The following is a 23,453-nucleotide window of genomic DNA, read 5'->3' on the forward strand; positions in this document are numbered from 1 at the left end:
TTGAAATATCACTTGCTGCATAGTTAGGAACTGAAGTTGGGAGGATATGACTTTGTGTCCAGCCCTCTTCATTGTGCACCGTGTTACTGCACCATAATTCTCCAACTGTTAACACTGGATTGGAACACCAGCCCAATCAACCCAAATAGAAACTTACTGTACTACATTTGCATTGCATACTTCAACTCACTATCTTACAGTTGTAAGAGGCTCCAAAATATCATTTCTGAAGCTTCCCTGGAGAGTCCCTTTGAATCTATAATTTCTACACTGAATGTTTAATCTCTTATCAGACAATAACTTTAAGAGCCATGACAAGAATCAGATGTGTTTAGCTTAAAAATATATTACATTGTGCTCAATCAGCATCATATTTTCCTGTTCATTCACATTTTGTGAATCAAACCATTCCTGATTGGAGAAATTGTCAGAGTGGCAGCAATTAAATGTACAAGTTTGACATTTTCAGCTTGGTTTTGACTTGCTCATTCCCAATATTGTCAAAAAAGAGCTGTCTTGCATAAAAATGCATCATTACTTGATATAAAATTTGACACATATGTATCTGAATGACATAAGTGGTTGAACATATGTTTGATCAAACATCATACACTGTACTACACTATATTTATAAATTGATTTTCATCCTAGGATTTCAGGAAGGTCCCTTTGTCAATAAATTCCAGAGAAACATTCCTTCCCTATTGAGCGTCTATCTGACAGCAATTCATTAAAACGACCTTTACAACAAAAACCAACATATAACTGGCAGGATTTTGTTCTGTTTGGCCCATTTGAGGGAGAACATTACTGAAGGAGAAGTGGCTTTCAATCTAAAATGTCTTATTCTATTCTTTATGTTTTCCATGGTCTTATTTGTCTTCCTCTCTTGCTATGAAACTACTTTTCAAAATCTCTCTGCCTAAGAGGATGATTGACATTTTTGTTTGAAGAAGGGATATGTAGCTCTGAAAATACTAAGTCCCTTTGGGTAATGGAGTTGGCTCTTCAGTTCATGCGAATTGGGAATGGTTATTGCCGAGCTTATGGAGTGCAGCTTCCAATGCATATGTTGTGTCTACACGTTGTTGGGCTTGGAGTGACCAAACAAATTTAGAAAGACAGCAAAGAGCCCATCCAACTCCTCTGGACCTTTAATAGCACCACCATCACCAAGTACCCAGCCATCAACATGCTGGAGATTACAATTAATAAGAAGCTGAACTGGACCAGCCAGCAATGAGGGACTTCAGTTGTTTGGATATATTGGAGAGGCTTTAGTTGTTCTTCTTAGAGATGAGAAGGTTCAGAGGAGATTTGATACAGGTGTTCAAAATTATGAGGGGTCTGGACAGAGTAGATAGGAGAAACTGTTCCAGTTGGGGGAATGATAGAGAACGAGGGAACTCCTATTTAAGATGATTGCAAAAGAAGCAATGATGACATAAGGGAAAGCTTTTTACACGCAGTGAGTAGTTACGATCTGGAACGTACTGCCTGCCTGGTGGAGGCAGATTCAAACATGGCTTTCTAAAGGTAACTGGATCATTAGCCAAAAAGATAAGAATTTCAAGGCTTTGAGTAAAAGGCATGGGAACAGGACTACATGAGTTGCTCTTGCAGAGAGCCAGCACAAGCACGATGGGCCAAATGGCCTCCTCCTTTGATTCTAAGCAGGAATAATACTGAATTCCATTGTCACCTGCAGATATACCCACTGGTTGAATCAGAAGCCTGTATGACTGCAGCTCATCCACCCTCTCATGATGTCTATTTGCCGTAGAAGGCAGAGTCATTAACTAATACTAATTCTTCATTGTGGAGCGGGGGAACATGTTGGGGAATAGAAATCTAAGAAGAATTCTTACCTTTAAACAGCAGTATCCAATATTTTGCACCAAGTAGTAAGATATAATTACCACAAGTGAAAGAACTGCTGCCAACTGTATTGCTTTTCAGTCAGGTAGTATTATGAGAAAATGCTAACCATGTCAATATTTATCTGACAATAGTTCTAAATTATTCCAAATACAATAGAATTTGAGCTTTCTGGCAATACTAACAGGTGGATTTCAATTCCCAACAACCAGAGCATTTACCGATTTTAACCACAGGCTTCACTTAAATAGCCAAACCAGTCCCCATCCAATTTGAGCAGAAAGGAGGTGAAAAGTGGCTGCCATAGGTCAAGCAGATAAGAGGCATGAAGGGTGTCACAAGACAGCTTGGGCAGTTGTGGGGCTGGTTGGAAATCCACAACTGTTCCTTATTGACAAAAGGAAAATCCAGATTTCCGATCACTAACGTTGAACCCCAGGGCATCAAACATCAAATCCTCCTATCATGAAAGGTGTATTTATACAACGAGTGCAGTATTTTTGTTTAAAGCTGCTTCTCCTTGCACCAGTCCTGCAATGATTTATTCAGGTTTCACTTGTGCTATCAGGACACCAGAGCACAATAAAGTGAGGCTCCTTGGAGAAACGAGTCTCATTCAGCTTCAATTCAAAGTCAGTTCTGGCCTTCCTACAACAATTACACTTCATACATTTAGTGTCAGTGTGAAGCCAAAGCTGCTTCACACTGAATCTTATAGTGTGAATGCACTGGAAAATTCCACACACTAACAATAAAACCTTCATTCACTCAAAATGATAACCCTTCACTCTTAAAAATCAGATACAAACCTATAAATATGAAACCTCTCTACATTTATACTCCATGCTCTGACTATTAATACCCCACACATATTGAAAATATAACTACCACATACACCCAAAGTGAAAATCAAACACCATACATTGGTGAGTCCTGCTCTCTTAACCCTTGTTAAACTGGTGCAGTCTTCTACCTGACCTGGTCTGCTCCACAGCAGTCCTGAACACCCTGTCTGCTCCACAGCAGTCCTGAATACCCTGTCTGCTCCACAGCAGTCCTGAACACCCTGTCTGCTCCACAGCAGTCCTGAACACCCTGTCTGCTCCACAGCAGTCCTGAACACCACAGCAGTCCTGAACACCCTGTCTGCTCCACAGCAGTCCTGAACACCCTGTCTGCTCCACAGCAGTCCTGAACACCCTGTCTGCTCCACAGCAGTCCTGAACACCCTGTCTGCTGCCACCAAATTGAATCCTTTCCACTTGGTTTTACTTCCTTTATGATCTTTTTTCACTTTCTGAAGTTTCTGTTTCTTCTGGCTGGCTATTAGCACTGGAAGATTGCCTTGATGGCCCAAGGAATGCTGCCTTTTTCATATCCTTTTAACATCAGCTACTCTGGAATTTGTAACAGTCTGATGGGTATTTGTTGCTCCATCCCTCAAGTTGTCACAGGCTGAACTTCCTGGGCTTGGGAGGGTTTGTAAAGAGTGTGTATTAATGAGTGAGTGAGAGAAGGCCACAATTGCATTGGTGAAAAAAAAACTACCCCCTCATTGGTCTAAATGCACAAACATGAGAGCAACTTTTTCAAACCTTTGGCCTGAAAAGTGCGAAATACTGAACTGAAGGGAAAAAAAGCATATGCATATTCACACAAAAATAGAAAATAACAGACTCAGACTGGATAATAAAAACCTGCAATACAAGAATTTACCCTAAGCCATGTGTTAGAAGTCCTCACCCTGAAGGATTGTCTAATAATAGTCATACTAAAAGTATTTGCGAAAAGCAACTGGAGGTTTGTGATTGTACAAAAGTCCTAGTTTGCTCATATTCAGTTTATACTTTCCAGTTGGTTGTCAAGGTTTTTGACTGGTCCAGTGAAGCTTGTTGCAAATATGAAGACATTTGTTGAACCAATGCCATTCTTAATGCTTTGAGAATCATTACTTGGCACATACAATCTGTTTCCTATCCCTGCAGTCTCTCTGCACACCTTTGCACACTTAAATTGTAATCCCAAGTGTGATGCATATTGGACAGTGTGATCATTACTCTAAGATTGTTGTATGTGTGGTTTTCTTGCCTGTCATGACCTTCTCAGGAGCTCTGTGACAATTTAATTGGTGCGGATTTCGATGGCACGCAGCCTCTGGAAGGGATATGCATCTCTGATATCTTCATAGCCAAGACAATGCAGGACTTCTCTCCACACTAGAATAAAACATCAGCTTCATGCGGAAAGAAACAAACAAACGGAAGGATGAAAGATGAATGGTGCATATATTAGAAATGGCCCTTTTGAGTAAACAATGGCCATAGAACTACACACGTGCAAGGAGTCAAAAGTATTTTAGAGGATGAGGGAGAGTGAAATTCAGCAAAAGAAAGGAAACATGATGCTCAACACATTGGGCAGGATTTTTCGCTCGGCGGACAGGCATGGCCACATCTCCAGGCGCAAAATAAAGCGCGTTAACGTCGGACAAGCATGCCGACATCAATGCGCACTCTCGCGATAGTTCGGTGGGCAGGCGTGCGCCAGAGCCAGCAGCGCGCCCGCCACTAATTGAACAGCCTATAAGGCTATTAAGTTAACGATTGTGCTGAATTTTTCACTGCCCGTTCAACCTAAAGGTTGGAGGGCAGGCAAAAAGGCCAAGTGGACATTGCATTTTTTTAGGGAACCTCATCCACGGGAGGATGAGGTTTTCTAAAGCAAATAAAAATATAAAAATTTTATACTTGAATTAAAAACATGTCCCTGCTCATGTGATAGAGTCACATGAGGGGACATGTTTTATGACATTTTTAACTTCTTAATTAGTTTTTTTAAACAGCGTTTCATCTCCCTGAGGCAGCTCCGTGCCTCAGGGAGATTGAAGTGCTCTTTCATGCGCATGCTTGAAGTTCGCGCTAGGCCCGGCTCTTCCTCCTCCCCCACCCACACAGGCAGCGCTCCCTCTCGCATCTCACGCGGGATGGGCCTTAAGTGGCCCGCCCGTGTAAAATCACGGTGCGGTGCCGGCCACAGGCGGCAGGCAGCTTTCCGACTATACCTGCCCACCCCCAGCCGAGCACCTCTGCCAAGGGCAAAATTCTGCCCATTATTGCGGGAAATAACGAATGCACGGATGGATGACATCATTTTCATGCATAACTTTTATCTTTATTATCTTTTATCTTAGGCTGTTACAATGAGAGAAAACATGACAAGCCTCACATAACATTCCTGCAATTGAATGCAGTGATGTCAGTGACAGCACTCCATTGATCCACAACCATACAGCCCAAACAAATACTGTGACAAAAATAGATGGGTTAATACATGCGCACAATTCACTGCTGTTCTGCCACAAATCAATGTTTAACCCATAACCAAAGTGTATTAAAATTTACAGTAATCATTTGAATATAGAGCTAAAGGGTGTCCAATTTTGCAAAAGACGCTTATGTAGGAAGCATAGTAAATAATTCTCAGGACAACTGACATTGCGAAGTAATAATATGTTGGAAAAGTGGCTGCTGGAATTCAATGTGAGGGGGACACTTTAGTTAAATTAAATATAGCTCCCACTGCTTATAGCAGGTGTGTTCCTGTAAACACAGTTTTCTAAACATGCACAATGCCTGGCAGAACGTTTGACAGAGTTCAACAGTCTGCTGGAAATAGGATGATAAGGAGGAAGAACAATAAATGAGCAATATCATATTTTGAGAACATTATCTACTTCTCAGTTTTGTGTGGATAAAATTCAATCATACATCAGTGAAAGGACATTTAAAGTCTCAAACTGTTGCCACAGCTGCCAGAGCTTTCTACTTTGACTCAAAAACAACTGTTATCGCTTCCAGCAGACAACATAATCAAAGAAACATACTCCTGACTGATTTAGCATTGTGCTAATTATTTAGAAAATGTTTAAATATGGGGGTGTTAATTCTAACATTCAATGCCCCCAATGAGGTGAAAATGAGTAAGCACAGCTGTTTCTGCCCAAAATAAAGGCAACACTTAAGTCACCATAACTTTGAATGGCTCTGGTTCATGAGACATAAAATGAAGCATTCCAATGAGTAAGGTCATAAACAAGACTCTAATGGAACCCTAGTCTTATGGTAAAGAGACATAGGTCTGAATTTTACCTATGGCAGGTGCAGGCAATTGGCAGGCCTGGGAGTGGTCAGGAAACGGGCCCCCGACTGCGATATCACTGGCCAGTTAACGGCCCGCCAGCGTGAAACGCGCGTTGGGAAGCTCAGCGCTGCCAGGGTTGGGACAGAAAGAGGGCAGGTGATGATGTTTCCACAGTCGCAGGCAAGCGCTGCGAGAAAGCTCCTTGAAGGCAGTCAGCTGTCTCAGGGAGCTGCAGACCTGAAAATGCTAAAATAAAGGTTTAAAAAGCTGAAAATAGATGTCCATGCTTCACAATCAATCACCTGAAAATGTAGCTGATAAAAGTGCTGTCCACTCATATTTATTTTACTTCATAACGGAAATTTCGTTCCGCCCTTGGATGACGTCTGATGAAAAATGCAAAGGCTGCAATGGCCGATTCACTTGTCCGCCAACAGTAAGCTTGGACAGGCCATGAAACATCTGAGACAATCTCGCCGTTAATGGGCTTAATTGCCTTAATTGTCGGTGGGCACGCTTCTGATATTTGCGCGTGCCGCCAAGTGGAATATCACGCAAGTGCGCGTTGGGGTGGGGACACTCGCTCAACGTCTTAAGTTACGCTATTTTACGCCCAATCGGGTTGGGCGCATGCCCACCCACGGGACGTAAAATTCAGCCCACAAGACGGAATTTTACAGCAGCGGGGTTTTAGTCCCGCCGAAGTCAATAGACTTTTGAATGCCGCACTGCATTTTACAGCCTCACCCCCGCCACAGTGGGGCTCTAAAATTCTGCCCCTAGAATGTAAAAAGCAAGAAACAACAACAAATCTGTATAACCCTCAGTAAGACCACAGATGGAGTTCTCAGTACAGTTCTGGGGTGGGAATTTCAGCCCCCACTGGGACCATTATCGGAAATGGGCAGAAGCTAAAAATAGCCTTTTTGGCCAACGTGCTGCTTCCTGACTCCACTTAAGGCCAAGTTCTTGGGTGGCAGGACCCAGAGTCTGGAGGCAGACCCCAGGCGACAGGCCAAGAGGTCAACACTCCAGACCTACATCGGTGCAGAAGCAGCTACAGGTCACCCTCTAGAGGGACCTCGCACACTGATGACTTGGCTGCAAAAGCAATTTTTTAATTTGCATTTTAAAAAATTGGAGAGAAGACACTTCTATCTTGAAGCACCCTCTCTATTAATTACCTTCCATTGCAGTCTACTGATCCTTTCACGCTAGGAGGCCTCTGATTGGCTCACCAACTTCAAGAGCCTGCCTGTTGTCTTTAGATGGACAGTGAGCCCATCTCTGGGCCAATTAAATTAGGGGAGGAAGGCTTGGAAATCACAGTTATACCACACACAATCACCCTGCAGCGGGGTGGTGTGTGTGTGTGTGCGTGCGTGCGTGCGTGCGTGTGTGTGTGTGTAAGGGACCCAGAAACAGTCTAAAACTTAGTTTCCACACACACCCCAACTCCCAGACAGAAAATCCTAATCTTGGCCATCACACAACTGAAAAGATGTTGAGGCAATGGAGATGGTACAATACAGATTCACTGGGATGCTGCCTTGTATAATGAAAAATTAATATAAAGAGACAACTGGGAAATTAGGGCTCTTTTTGTTAGAACGGAGATTATGAACTGGTATCATAGAAGTGTTTACTCTGATGGGACAGAGTAAATGGAAACACTATTTCCTGTGATTAACAAATTGACAGTGAGATACATAATTAAATGTAAGTGATTTAAAACACTAAAGCATGAGGAATAATTTTCCCCCAGAAGAGTTATGAGGGTATGGAATGCACTACGGGGGCTGAACCTTCTCAGTGACGTGCTGTTCCTAATGGCAGAACCAGAAATGTGCACCTCCGTGCTCTTGCTTTTTCTCATTTTCCACGTGATTGCAAATAAAATTTGAAGTACCAGTGGCACGCATAGGAGATGCATGCGATTCCGGGGCGAGGAAGCTTTTCAGTGGTGAAGCCTTCATCAGTGAACAACGCTGCAGTTATGGGCGAGCTATCAAAGAGCCTCCTGATCAAACAGGGAGACTCTGCATCACGGCCACATCTTTCCTGCCCAACTCCTGAGAGCACACAAGTGTTTTACAAATTTAAATTTCACTTGTAAATATTTCACATTACATTAGTTTCACTTTACTCACGTGTGCATCATCATTATTTGCTGAGACTAGCTTATGGTTGGCGTATGCATTAATGGTTACAGGCAAGTTAGAGACATTTCCCCTTTATTGTGTTCTTTGGTTCACCCTTTACTGAATATTGATAGTATCCAGTATTGTACTCGCCACGCTGTGGGACATGTTTGAACTTGCAGGCTCAGTTGGCCCTCCTTTCAAAGCATTGTGAAGGACATTTTCTGTGATCACTTTTAACGGAGAGAATTGAAATGTTGTAGGTAAACTCAAAGCCCTGTCAGGACTCTGCCAGCCAACATCCTGAGATGGACCCACATGTGGACAGGACTGACCCTGTACACAATATGCCAGATGTGTTCTCACTAGTACCCTGTACCACTGAAACATAACGGCTGAAGATGCAGAAAATTTGGATTTATTTTAAAGTGCTAGCCAGGACCAGCAGCTAGGGCACCAAAGCATACACGGACAATCATCGCCTTACATGAGAGCTAAAAACTTGTACAAAGGGCTCAGTTGTAAATTTGCAATTAGGAAATGGGAGACACACACACAGGCAGGGACACAGGAAAACTCAATCAAGAAATGGAGAACAAAAACAGAATTACCTGGAAAAACTCAGCAGGTCTGGCAGCATCGGCGGAGAAGAAAAGAGTTGACGTTTCGAGTCCTCATGACCCTTCGACAGAACTTGAGTGAACTTGAACTCTCAAGTTCTGTCGAAGGGTCATGAGGACTCGAAACGTCAACTCTTTTCTTCTCCACCGATGCAGCCAGACCTGCTGAGTTTTTCCAGGTAATTCTGTTTTTGTTTTGGATTTCCAGCATCCGCAGTTTTTTTGTTTTTATCTCTAAGAAATGGGGAAGGCCATTTCGCACCGTCTGATAGCCATCTTCAAAAAGGACAATGCTTAGTTTCTGCACTGCAATTACTGTACCAGAACACAATTATCAGCCCACCGGGGGGTCATTGTGCTGTGGCCTTTGTCTAGCTAATACAATTAAGTTGTAATTGATAATAAAAGATATAAACTGTGCTCATTTGAACCTCGGTGGAGAAGCACCTGGATTGCCCAGCGTTTGCTCCCCGAATCCGTAATAAAGGAACTTGAATATTGCAACTGGACTCCGAGGGTCGAAATTTTGTACCAGAGTATTCCTCGGACCTTTCACCTCCCTACTTTTGTATTCAATTCCCCTCACAATAATTGATAACATTCTATTAGCTTTCCTAGTTACTTGCTGGACTTGCATACTAGCCTTTTGTGATTCATGCACTGAGGCACCCAGATCCCTCTGTATCTCAGAGCTCTGCAATCTCTCATCATTTAGATATTATGCTTCTCTTTTATTCTTCCTGCCAAATTGGACAATTTTCCCACATTAAGCTCCATCTGTCAGATCTGTGCCCACTCACTTAACCTAAAAATACCTGTTTGTAGCCTCCTTATTTCCTCTTCACAACTTACTTTTCTACCTATCTTTGTGTCATCAGCAAATTTGGCAACCATCCCTTCAATCCTGTCATCCAAGTTATTCATCCAAATTGTAAACAGTTGAGGTCCCAGGACTGATCCCTATGGCACACCACCCATTACACCTTACCAACCTGAAAAAGATCCATTTATGCCTACTCTCTGCTTCCTGTTATCTAGCCAATCTTCTGTCCATGCCAATAAGTTACTCCCTGAACCATGAGCTTTTATTTTCTGCAATTAGCTTTTGTTATGACAGATGCAGTTGGTAAAGCTGAGTTATTTAAAAATCCTAGAGGGAAACTTTAAACAACTGTCATAACCTATTATTTTAAGTATTATGTTTGAGATATGACTCTAAATTCAGGAATCAGACCACCAATTCTCCAGCTTTTACATTACACTAAATGAAGCATTTTCTTAATTTACACAGATTAAAATATATATACACACATGGCTACAAATTACTACTATCATAACTTTTACCAAATTCCCAAACTAATTTCCATTAAGGCAATAGCAACCCATAGACCTAACCAAACACCAGGCAAAGTATTTTCAACTTACAAATTCAAAATGAGACTCTTTTCACTTTGGTTCCTGTGGAGCCAGTTGGGCCTTTTCACCTTACATTGCCTCTGCTCTGCACACCCGAAAACCGCCAAAGTTATACTTGGTGGTTTGTGTGTGTGTGTGTGTACGTGCACGCGTGCGCTGGGGGGAGCCGCTGTGCTAGGTGACCCACGCCAACACAGTACCCACCCTTCCCGATCGTCGGAGGTCATTGAAGTGCGTATGGCACTGCACCCATGTGCGCCTCACCACATCATGGGTGCTCACCCTGGATGCCAGCTCCTCCCAGGCATTTTTTGTGGGGGGGGGGGGCCTCTTCCTCCCTTCCCTGGGAATAAGTATATCTCTGCATGCTACCACCTCCTCCAGGAGGGCAGCGAGACACTCGTCAGAAAAACGAGGGGCCTACTGCCCCATCAACCTGCTCTCCTGCCTGCTGTGGTTCATCACTGAGGTTCTCCTTAAGGAGGTTCCTCCGAGTCAATGGCAGGCTTCGCCTGGCTGCTGCAGCTGTTTTGAATCAGCCGCTGGGTCGCTACTGGATCCGGTGGACATTGAGCTCCCGCTCCTGCCCGCCCCTTCTCGCTTCTTAAGCTGAGCAGGCCTTAATTGGCCCGCCCACGTAAAATGATGGTGCGGAACCGATCGCAGGCAGCAGTCATGTTCATGACTGTCCCCTCCCACCAAGCCTGCCCGATGAATGTAAAATTCTGCCCTTAGTCTCAGACCCACTCCTCTCTCCCTCAAACTGAATGTAGAATTCAAGCATATGATGGTCCCTGCTATGTAATGAGATCATTAATTAATCCCATCTCATTGCACAATGCCAGGTCTAGTGTAGCCTGCTCTCTGGCTGGCTCCAGAACATGTTGTTGTAAAAAACTGTACTGAAAACATTCAATGTACTCCACATCTAGGCTACCTTTGCCCATCTGACTTTTCCAGTCTATATATAAATTAAGATCCCCTATGATTATCGCTGTGCCTTTCTGACAAGCTCCAATTATTTCTTCCTTTATGCTCAACCCTACCATGCGGTTACTATTAGGGAGCCTGTACACATCTCCCACTAGAGACTTCTTGCCTTTACCGTTTCTCATCTCAACCAAACTGTTTCCACATCCTGGTTTCCTGAACTTAGGTCATCCCTCTATATTGTGCTAATACCATCATTAACTAACAGAGTCACCCCTCCACCTTTTCCCCACTTCCTGTCCTTCCTAATTATCCTGTACGCTGGTGTTCAGGTCCCAGCCCGTGTCCTCCTGCAACCATGTCTCCATAATGGCTATCAAATCGTAATTATTCATTTCTATGTGCGCTCTCAGTTCATCTGTTTTGTTTCGAATGCTTTGTGCATTCAGATACAGAGCTTTTAGTTTTATCCTTTTATTCTTTTTATATCCTCTAGTTTCATCTGGTGATTTACTGTTAGATTTGTACTTTCTACCCTTTCCTGTCATGGTCTGTTTTTCATTTCCCATAATAATCCCTTTTTCTTCAGTCTTGTCTCTGCTCTTTGATTTACCACATCTTCCCAAATGTGATCCCCTGCCCCCAATATTTAGTTTAAAACCCTCTCTACTTCCCTAGTTATACGACTCACAAGAACACCAGTCCCAGCACAGTTCAGGTGTAGACCGTCCCAACCATACAGATCCTACTGTCCCCAGTATTGGTGCCAGTGCCCCAGGAACCCACTTCTCCCACACCAGTCTTTAACCACACATTCATCTCCATAATCTGATTTGTCATATGCTAATTTGCACATGGCTCAGGTAACAATCCAGAGATTATGATCTTTGAGGTTCTGCTTCTTAATCTGGTGCCAGGCTCCTCATAGTGACTATGCAGAATCTCCTTTGTCCTGCCTATGTCGTTGGCATGTACATGGACCATGACGACTGGGTCCTCTCCCTCCCACCGTAAATTCCTTTCCAGCACCGAGCATATATCCCGCAGCCTGGCACTGGGCAGACAACACAGTCATCTGGACTCCCACCCTTGCTGCAGAGAATGGTGTCAATCCCTCTGACTATACTATCCACTACTACCACTACATTCGTTTTTGCTCCCCCCACTTGAATGGCTTCCTGCACCACAATGCCATGGCCAATTAGCTCATCCACCCTGCAACCCCCACTCTCCTCTAAACAAGCTGAAAAAACCTCAAACCGCTTGGACAATTGCAGAGCCTCACACTCCTGTGCTCCTGCCCTCTGAGTCCCCTTATCTGCCTCACTCGCAGTCACACTCTCCTGTCCCTGACCACTGACCAAAGCAGGACACCCTGTTCCAAGAGGTGTGACTGCCTCCTGGGGCAAAGAATCCAGGTAACTTTCCCCCTCCCTGATGTTTTGCAGTGTCTGTAGTTCAGCCTCCAGCTCATAAACTCTGAGCTGAAGCTACTCAAATTTCAAACACTTACTGCAGATGTGTTTGCCCTGGATCAACCCTCCATCCAGCTCCCACATGCTGCAGCTGGGACACATCACTTGTCCTGACATCCTTAATGTGCTCAAATGAACTATTTAATTATCTTATTCAATTATATATTTGACTTTGTTTTATATATTTTATTAACCTGACCACCATTTGCTAGACTATTTTGAACCTGAGGAATAGAATAAACCTTGGTCACTTACCATAAACTCACCAAATAACTAGCTTCTTCTCCTGTAGCAGAGTACAACCACTTGCTGAAGGCTGAGAAAATTAGGAAGCAGAAAGTGAAAGAGCAGCTCTTTCCCTTTCTTCCTTAACTCCCTTAGTTACCCAACTCCCAGCGATCGATTCTAAGTTGCACTTCTTGTAGTAAACCTTACCCAAAGCCCCTCTTTCCCCTTATGCACCGAATTCCCATCTGAACCAAATTCCCAAGTATACTCACTCGGCCTCTATCTCATTCAGGCCGAAGTCCCCAATCACTGATCGTGCACCTCTTACTGGCGAGATTCTCATGGGCACCTGACTTTATCTTGAAGGTAGAATGTAATTTTGAAAAGTCTTACACCCATGAGTATTCATGGCATGCAAAAGTATCACAAGTACGAAGCCACCACAGACAGCGTGAGGCCTGACACGGTAACTTCATTTTTGCGTCTCAATCCACTGTCAGGAAATTGAAATTGCAGCTCCTGCGTAATTCAGTCAGCTCACACGCCACGTTTCCTGCTCTTGCGGGCTGCATAAAATTGCTCCACTGGAGTTAGTTATTGAAGCAAAGTCAGTTAAGAATCAATTAAATAGGTGGTTGAAGGTAATGGGGATAGATGGGTGACAGGTGCGGGACCGGCACATGAGAAGAGGACTACTCACAAGGAGGATAACAACAACAGATAGCAGTTGGGCCAAATGGTCAGTTTCCACATTGTAACATCAAGGTAATTCTACATAGCATTATTGTACAAATACTCTATCAATGCACCTCCAGTACACGCTGTATTAAGAGTTATGTTACTGCTCTGAACAATTTGAAGACCACTTGAAATTTAAAGACTGTTTTAAAGTTAAATAACTCATTCATTAATTGCTGAAATTTTTGCCAGTTTTTCTGGGCTGGATTATAGGCTGAGGGCAGCCTTCCGCGCCCCAGCGTAAATTCTGGAGGCAAGTCTGCCTCTGCTTAGCCAGCTCACCCCGCATTAATTTTTGGACAGTGGTCCTTTAATTAGTACAAGGTGAGACTTATATCCGCCTTCAGGAGGAAGTGCCACTTCATACAGCAGCTAGCCAATTGGAGGTCACTTGCTCTGCACACCAGCAGTGCCACTAGGAGTGGTAGCCACTGCCAGTACTACAGGTAGGCCAAGGAGTATGGACCCAGACATTCGGATACGTCCAGGATCTCGCTAGGACAAGGCTGAAAGACCCCGGCAAGATGGAGTGGGGGGCATGCTGGACAGAGTAAGGGTGGGGGGTCTGGACGTGGGGAGCAAAACTGTGGGAAGTGACCTCTGATTGGCACCAGGGCCTGGCAAAGGGCAACCCCCCCGCCCCCCCGACACCATAATTGGCCAGCAGCCCACAGAATCACACCTGCCAGGCTACATGTTTAGCACCGGCCTCTCTCACTGCGGCGGAGGGATGAAGTCCTTGATAGCTCACTTGAGGGCCTCAATTGGACCACGACAGGCAACCCATCCAACACCTCTTCAGCCACATGTAAAATCATGGAGAGCTGGGGAAGGGGCGAGCGGGCCAGAGGCCAAATTTATGGGTCCACCCACCAGCTTTCCCACCCGCAGGTGGCCTGTAAAATTTATCCCCCTATTTCAACTAGATCTCTTTTTGTTTAAGATAAGGCTTCTCAAATGATAATTATATTACAGAAAGCTGCAGTACCTACAACCCCAAAATTTCATTTATAAAAATTTAGGATCTCGCAACTAGTTTAACACAGACTTCTGCTTTATAAAAATTCTTGCACTGCAATGCAATTTGCAGTTTTGAATCATGGGCAAACTGAGATTTGCAATGTCTACTGAAAGCAGATAAAATCAACCTCGAGGAATTGCCCATCAAAATGAAACAACTGCTAATCAGTGCTGATATGTGCAGCTGCACTGCCAATCAAGCGCAACATATTTATTAAACTCTGATAATGCAATTGCTGTCCAAATCAATCATAAATATAGGGAGTTTCTATAATTAAATTCTAAAATAGAATTGAACTGTGCCAATTGGTGTATCTAAACTGGAAGGTTGATCATGAGCATGTGCTCTCAATGCAACAGCAATTGTATATATAGTTTTAAATTCCACTCCATAATGAGGGAAATAAAGGAACCAGTCCAGAAAATTAACAGCAGCCATTTTACAAGATCAGTCACCCATAGCTGACAGCATTTCAAATTAAGCACTGACGTGCTTAATAAGCAGACTCATTACTGTCTGCAGGTCATATTGTATAAGCATGAGAAAAGAATGATATAATTTTGGGCAGGTGCATTTTGCACAAGGTAATATGTGGGTCAACCTGCTCTGAATATTAATTGTTGCACATAAACTGGAATTACAGGTATTCAGAACAAGGAGTCTATGCTTAACAATATCCTTGGTGTAAATGCCAGGGATAAGGAAGCTAAAAATAAATGTACAAACTTCACATGAAATCACACGGTACAAATATCTAAGTTCATTTTACTTCTAAAGGGTTAACGTTTATCCTCAGAGCATATCACACTATTTAAAAAATAGCTGACCCTGGGTTTGTTTGCATTGCCAATAGTGCAGTCTTTATGAGCCCTTTGTCACTGCCAACTTACAATGAAAAACTCTGGACAAACTATAGCAAACAAGAACTCGCTTAACAGGTTTGTGATAAAACCATCACCCAGAAAGAGTTTCTATTTGATAGGGGTTCCAGCAAGGTGTCTTCGAGCCACAAAGTAAAAGCACTTTTAGTCTTCAACCGTCAAACGTGGAGATCGCCACTAAAAGAATTTTCTCAGCCATGGTGTAGTAAAATTGAAATAGACAAAAAAGGCTTCATCATGTCAGTGTGAAAAACAGTGCAGCGAATCAATTGAAAGGGCTCTAAAACAGGTCTCAAATGGAATGTTAGGCATATATCCTGATAACATTCCTTTTGCATTCCAAACGGCTGATGCACACACAGTGCGGACAGCACAAATAGGGTCATTTTCACCTCAACATTGACCAGCTGTGATTGTAGAGCTTTTATTTTCCTCTTCTAGATTACTCCATTGTTTCCTTCATTCCATTTTTGGCCCTCCCAAGCTGCTCATCAGCATTCCAATGTACTAAGTGGCAAATGAGCCTTCTTTGCAAACTTCTCTGCAGTCACCATTAACTTTGCCTCTTGCTTTCTAAACATGCTGCCAGCAGGTTGGATTCTAGCCTTTAGACTCCAGTCTCTTTCCATGCCCCCCTAGCCCTTGTCATGTCTCCAACCAAAGAAAGAAGTAGCCGTAGCAGAAATTTCTCAAATGTCAACTGGATGACATGGAACCTCAGTTGCAGGTTAACCAGTCACACACCAAATTGTGATGCATGCTCCCAACTGGCAAAGCACCCCACTGGGAGGACACAAGTGCAGAATTTAGCTTCGAGAGACAATTGTTATAAAAGTAGATGAGTGTTTGTCAGTCTAACTTGTGTCAAGTTGTCAATTTTCTTTTTGAAGTTTTTCAATAAACTTTCAACAACAGCAAAAAAAAGGCACTTGTGCCACACAAGAGAGAATCTAAACACCCCCCTTGACATTCAATAGCATTACCATCACTGAAGCCCCCATTATCAACATCCTGAGCATGCCCATTGAGCAGAAATTGAACTGGACCAGACATTTAAGTACAACAAGAGCAGGTCAGAGGCTAGGAATCCTGCGGCGAGTAACTCACCTCCTGACTCCCCAAAGCCTGTCCACCATCTACAAGGCACAAGTCAGGAGTGTGATGGAATACTCCCCACTTGTCTGGATGAGTGTAGCTCCAGCAACACTCAAGAAGCTTAAACTTAGACACCTGGGGAAACATCCTTCCTGCATTTACCCAGTTGAGCGCTGGAAGAATTTTGTACGTTTGAATGCGATCACCTCTCATTCTTCTAAACTCCAGAGAATAAAGGCGCAATCTATTTAGCCTTTTTGGTGAATCTTCATTGCACTCCCTCTACGGCAAGTATATCTTTCCTTGGGTAAGGAGACCAAAACTGCATACAATACTCCAGGTGCACTCTCACCAAGGCTCTGTATACTAGCAGTAAGACATCTTTACTCCTAAACTCAAATCATCTTGTAAAAAAGGCCAAAATACCATTTGCCTTCTTAATTGCTTGCTGTACCTGCATGTTAGCTTTCAGTGACTCGTGAACAAGGGCACCCGGGTCCCTTTGAAAATCAACACTTCCCAGCCTCTCACCATTTAAGAAATACTCTGCATTTTTGTTTTTCCTACCAAAGTGGATAACCTCACATCGTATTCCATCTGCCAAATTTTTGCTCACTTGCTTAGCCTCTCCAAATCCCCTTGAAGTGACTTTGCATCCTCCTCACAACTCACAATTCCACCTAGTTTTGTGTCATCTGTAAACTTGGAAAAATTCCATTTAATCCCCACATCCAAATCGTTGATATAAATTGCGAATAGCTGGGGCCGAAGCACTAGTCTTTGCAATACCCCACTGGTCACAGCCTGCCAGTCTGAAAATGACCCATTTATTCCAGCTCTGTTTTCTATCCATTAACCAGTTTTCAATCCAATGCCCCCCCCCGCAATTACCCCCAGTCCCATGTGCTCTAATTTTGTTTACTAACTTCTTGTGTGGGACCTTATCAAAAGCCTTCTGAAAATCCAAATCCATTGGTTCCTCCTTATCTATTCTGCTAGTTACATCCTCAAAAAACTCCAACAGGTTTGTTTAGCATGATTTCCTTTTCTTAAACCCCAACCATCCACCACCATAAACATTCACTTCCTCCACCAATGACGCACAGTGTGTACCGTCTACAACATATACTGCAGCAACTCACCAAGGCTCCTTTGACAGCACCTTCCAAACCTGCAACCTCTACCACCAAGAAGGCCAAAGACATCAGATGCATGGGAAAACCAACACCTGCAAGTTCCCCTCCAAACAACACACCATCCTGACTTGGAAATATATCACTGTTCCTTTACTGTTGCTGGAACAAAATCCTGGAACTCCCTCCCGAACAGCACTGTGGAAGCACCTACAGCACATGGACTGCAGTGGTTCAAGGAGGCAAGTCACCATCAATTTCTCATGGGCAATTAGGGATAGGCAATAATTGCTGGTCTAGCAAGCAATGCCTACACCCCATGAATGAATTAAAAAAATAAACACTAGAGGATGTTCAGAGTTGTGCACAGATGACGTAAAATTTTTTTGGGCTTGAGAATTCAGGCAAAGTGAGTGCCAATTCAGAATATCAGCTCTGCATCTTTCCAATGCAGCATTGCAGTTTCTTGTACGTGTCTTCTGTGCACACTTGTTTGTGAACCCAAAGTCTCGCTAAACTGCACTTAAAGCAGGATGTTTTAATGGTGGGAAATTACGAGAGAGTAGGGATTGTGATCTGGAATGTACCGCCTGAAAAGGTGGTAGAAGCTGGTTAGATGGCAACTTTCAAAAAGGAATTGGGTATATCCTTGAAAAGGAGAAATTTGCTAAGCTATGGAGATGTACAAAAGGAATGCAACTAATTGGATCGCTCTTCCAAACAGCGAGCACAGATAAGATGGGACCACGATCAACATCACTTCATTTTCTCTGTTTGAAGGTTAGAAGTAATTGTTCATAAAGGTGTGGCACCAGGACATATTGCTGCCTCAACGTAAAGTTGAGTATTGCTGAAATAGGAGACATGTCAAAGCTTTTCATGTTGCTCTCATCAGGACACTTTGCAAGAACACTACTGAAGGCCATACAGGACTTGCATATCAACAGCAATGCTGAGTCCATGTGCTCATTTCACATTGCTAGCCTATTCACCAATGTTCCTCCTAAGGAAGCCATAGATATTTGTGCTGCAGCACTATATCATTGCAATCTAGGCCCACCACCATTGTATGAATCAATATTCAGTGAAATTATGAACTCGGCAATTCGTGCAGTTGAGTTCAGTTTTAATGACACCATGTATGCCCAAATAGATGGTGTTGCCATGGGATCCCCTTTAGACCCACCTCTCTCAAACATCTTCGTTGGGTTCCATGAGGAACGTGTCTTTGACAGAATGATACCTAACCTCCTACCCCTCGCATATTTCCGATATGTGAATGATACATTCACTATATTTAAATCCGCAGTTTCATGTAATAGTTTCCTTATATGTCTTAATGGGCTCCATCCTGTGCTCAAATTCACCTTTGAAATGGAGCACTCAAATGAACTCCCCTTCCTTTACATATTAGTTGAGAAATCTGCCAGGGGTTGGAGATAGGGCCCAAGCCATTTGCTCACCATGTAAGTTTGATGCTGAAATGAGCACATCAAAGGCATCCTGTGAGATAATGGCTGGCTACCCTGATCAGATCATTTTGCACTGTATATCATGCAGCAAACTCATGAATGGGCCTAAGGCCATCACCTCTGGCCCTGAGAAGTGTCCAGTCTACCTCAGATTACCCTGAAAGGGCAGGGTATCTCAAAAATTTGAGCAACAGGTCAAGCTAGCTGTTTCAAGCTGCTAATATGCAATAGCAACACGAGTGGTATTCGCCACTACCAGGATGCTGCCGTCAAGCCAAAAGAGGTCCTGCCTATCAAACAAATGTGTAATGTGGTATAGGAATTTCAGTGCCAGCGTGACGCTAGATATGTAGGCCATAGATCTCAAAGGCTGCTACATCATATCAAATAGCATGTCCCAGCTGCTGTTCACAACATGCAGGGTACAGACCATACCAAACCAGCCCGTGCTTGCAAAACTCAAAACACAGATGTGATTCCATGACTGGACAACATTTGCTAAATAATCCTGAGTGCATTAAAAATTACACTGACAACCAATTTAAGATTGTTGGTTGGGCTTGCAGTGTGGTGCATTTGCGTGCACTGGAAGCTACATATATTAATACATGGGGCCCTGTTCTTTGTAGACAAAAAGAACATGTACACACATTGCGTCTGTTTCAGTTCAACAAAATAAGTGACAGACATTCGCTGACTCATTCCTCAGGGCAATGCCTTGACCAACCAGCGTTAAGCTGCTTGGTGTAAATTTCATCAATGCTTTCAGTTAAATGTCAGTCACCATCAATTGGTACATTCTCCTTGGCAACACCTCTACCAGTCAGAGTCCACTTGCCAACCAATCAGTACCTCTTCTCATGCAGCATAAATTGTTGTTTTCCCTTTATGTTCGTAATCTTGTGAAGTGTCCTGGTGAGTGCAAGACAAAAAGCTTCAGTGTACCTCTTTTTCAACAGTACTCAAGTTCCGTACTATCAAACGACTATCAACTTAAAGTTGTTTGGGAAATGTGAAAACATTTTACTCAATTGCTTACTGCAATAAAGACTGAACAGAAATTTATGTAAAATTGAGCAGGAAAGTTGTGGCATCATAATGATACAATTAGCTATGCTTGAAGTATCTCTCGAAAACAGCCCCAAGCCTTTAAAGCCTGCTGCAACACTTCCACTTCCTCTGTTCCGTGGGCTTGTGCACATTGGCTGGATGCCAAACACATTCAATGCACACCCACCATTTGTAACTCAGGCTGTTCCAGAAATACAAGCACACTGAGGTTCCTGTGATGACAAAGATTTTGAGAGCAATCCACCAACTGTGTGCGTGGGCACAGTCAATCCAGGGAGAACAGCCCTTAAAACCCATCACACAATCCCACATTTCGTGCCCACTGCATGCTCTGCTCGAGTCCCTGGTTTACCATGTTCTACTTAGGACTTGGTAAAAGGTAGGCCTTTCTCCTGAAATGTCCTGGCTGCACTTGTGCCTCAGCAATAACAGGATGCATTTATATCTTACCTTTAATGTAGTAAAATTCCCAAGGCTCTTTGCAAGAGCTTTATCTGACAAAGATTTGCACAGAGCTTTATAAAAAAGATATTTGGACAGCTAACCAAAAGCTTGGTCAAGCAGACAGATTTTATGCAGTGTTGAAAGTGTTAAACATTTTATTTCAATTGTTACTAACAGTTTTCCTCATTGGTAAAGTTTCATTATATATTCATTTGGCACTGTCATAACTCACTTGAACATTTAATCTAGGAAAACAAAGCCACTGAATGATTGAAGCAGCAACTCAGAAGTGGCATAATTGTGGAGAGGTATCACACCAACCTACAATTCCAGTCTAAAAAATCATTTAAATCACTTCACGTAACTGATCACACAGGGATTGACCACACAACGTCACAATACTACGATGACAACTTATTCTGAAACATTTAAATTAAACTTTAAAATGCTGCAGTAAAATAATTATGTGACAGCCCCTTGAAAACTCAGTGGCAGGTAAAATAGGAGGCTTCGGAAAATTAGGAATTGTGTAGCCTTGACAGATCTGGAAAGAGCTTGACTGGATTTAACTGAAATAGTCCACCTCACACGTTTGTAGCTCAGGATCATGCATCATGAAGCTGTCCCCAGTTACAGATTTCCTTCTTGCAACTTCTAAAGCAATGCCACCATGCAAAGAGATTTGAACCAGGGCACTAAGGCACCATACACCTAACAATGAGTTCTCAGCCAATGATGTATTGAGAGGCTCATTTAAATTCCTGAATATAACATTAGGAAAACGTTTGTCAAAGTTTAACAAACTCCTGCTTTTGTCTCTGAGTCAAAAACATTTCCAAAAATGGAATTCTTTATCAATGTGTGCAAAAATGAACTTGTTTTTCAGCAGGAGAGCAGACAATGACCATCTAATGAATTAGTTTGAAATCAGACAGAGTGAATTGTCTGGTACAATCGATGGTGAAGAGGGAAGGGTACAGACACAAAGATCATGAAGCAGAATCCTCCCTCTATCTTGCTTCTTAAGTTGAAAGACGCACATACTTTCTGACAAGGGCCATTAACAATCAGAGTAGGTGCCAAGGCTGATTTTTCCTCTTCCTAGTTCAGGGACACTGAGGGAAATTTTAGCAGAAATCAGCTAACTCAACACAGACCCGGAATCCATCACTGAGCCTTTTGTCTAACTGGCTCATTCCCATACCAGGAGCGCCATTAAACAGAATCCTCAGTGACAACTGTGGAATAAATAAATCTGATGCACGTCATGGCACACCTAAACGTAGCTATTTATACTCACTACAAATTAATCAGATTATACTGGTCACATCTGCTGTTCATGTAAATTCTCCTTTAAAACTCTATCATTGCTGTACTCTGCTGAAGCCAGTCCCAAGCCTGGTTGGAAAAGACGACCAGTTGGGCGCGTGGCTCGCACCTCACCCTGTAAAGACTCATCGCCGCTACAGAAACAGCAAGGAGGAGACAGCAAACCATTGCAAAGAAAGGACAGCACATCCAAGGACGCATGTATAATGGGATTAGATGAAAGTCAAAAGTAATTCCGATCCTTGACAAGCCCAATCTTCAATGCCAAAACCATCACCAGAATCGGCACCTAGAATGTCCAAACGCTCTTCCAGCATGAGAAGATGTCCCAGATGCAGCAAGAAATGAGACCTATTAACTTGACATCTTAGACATCAACAAGATATGAAAGGCTGGCCAAAGACAAATCAACAGTGAGGGCGTGACAATCCTCTAATCCAGGCAAGCAGGAACACCACACCCATGGAGTTCACCTCATACTCAACATATGCTCAACATAAGCCTTGGATGAAAGCCAGTAAATCATCATCGCCAGATTCCACACAAGGTACACCAACGTCACTGTCATGCAAGTTCGTGCACCAACAAGGCAGACACAGAGGAGGAGAAAAGTGAATTTTACCACCAATTGCAGGACACACTGGACAAGGCACCCAGCTATGGATATTAAGCTACTGATCAGTGACCTCACTGCTAAATCTGATGGCAACCAGCAAGGACTGAACAGTATGATCGGGCCACATGGGTCAGCAAGCATCCTGAATGGAAACAGCGAGTGTCTTCTGGCTTTCTGCAACAGCAATGGGCTCAGCATTGGGAATACCTTCTTCAAACACAGGGACAACCAGATGGTAACACCTTGAACGAGATTGACTATATTTGCATCAACAGCAGATGGAGGACATCCTTACAAGATGTCTGGACTTGCCGTGGTGCTGATGTAGGGTGAGCCCACCACCTCGTGTTAGGCAAGATCAACCTGATGCTGAAGGAGGCATCAACCATGAAGCCACAATCGCCCTTTGCAACCGAGAAACCGAAGGACAGGGACACGTCGGACAGTTTCTGGCTAGTCTTCTCCAACAGATTTGAAGTACTAATGAAGATGGGCAACACTGAGAAACAGTGGGAAATCTCCAAAAGAAGGATTAATGAGAGGGCAGAAGTCACCATCAGACAGAGGAGAGGAACCAACCAAGAACGATGGATCATCAACCCAACATGGAAGTTGAAAGAAAGCTGGTGAAAATCAAGAGGGACCAGGAAAAGAACATTGAGAAAAGGCAAGGCGACGATGAGAAGTAGAGGAGACTGGATAAAGTCCCGTGAAGAAAAGCTGCAGGAGAGACAGACGGGGATGGATAGAGCTAAAAAGCAGGGAGGCAACAAATGGCAGCAAATCCGAATGACTCTAAGACACTGCACAGGATCATACGGGAAC

The 23,453-nt window shown here is 43.3% G+C and overlaps 1 protein-coding gene across 3 annotated transcripts in view; it reads right to left on the reverse strand.

Moving 5' to 3' along the window:
* usp43a (ubiquitin specific peptidase 43a) overlaps window positions 1–23,453 on the reverse strand; it is a 603,671-nt gene that overhangs the window by 284,230 nt on the left and 295,988 nt on the right. For 2 of the 3 annotated variants that reach the window (XM_041217140.1, XM_041217138.1), the window contains exon 5: window positions 20,021–20,080. The exons of the other annotated variant lie outside the window; for it this stretch is intronic. In XM_041217140.1, coding sequence (XP_041073074.1) covers window positions 20,021–20,080 — 60 coding nt within the window. The remainder of the gene's footprint in view (window positions 1–20,020; window positions 20,081–23,453) is intronic. 3 annotated transcript variants of the gene reach the window in all.

Source organism: Carcharodon carcharias, chromosome 22, assembly GCF_017639515.1.
Source record: "Carcharodon carcharias isolate sCarCar2 chromosome 22, sCarCar2.pri, whole genome shotgun sequence".
Classification (NCBI taxonomy): Eukaryota; Metazoa; Chordata; class Chondrichthyes; order Lamniformes; family Lamnidae; genus Carcharodon; species Carcharodon carcharias.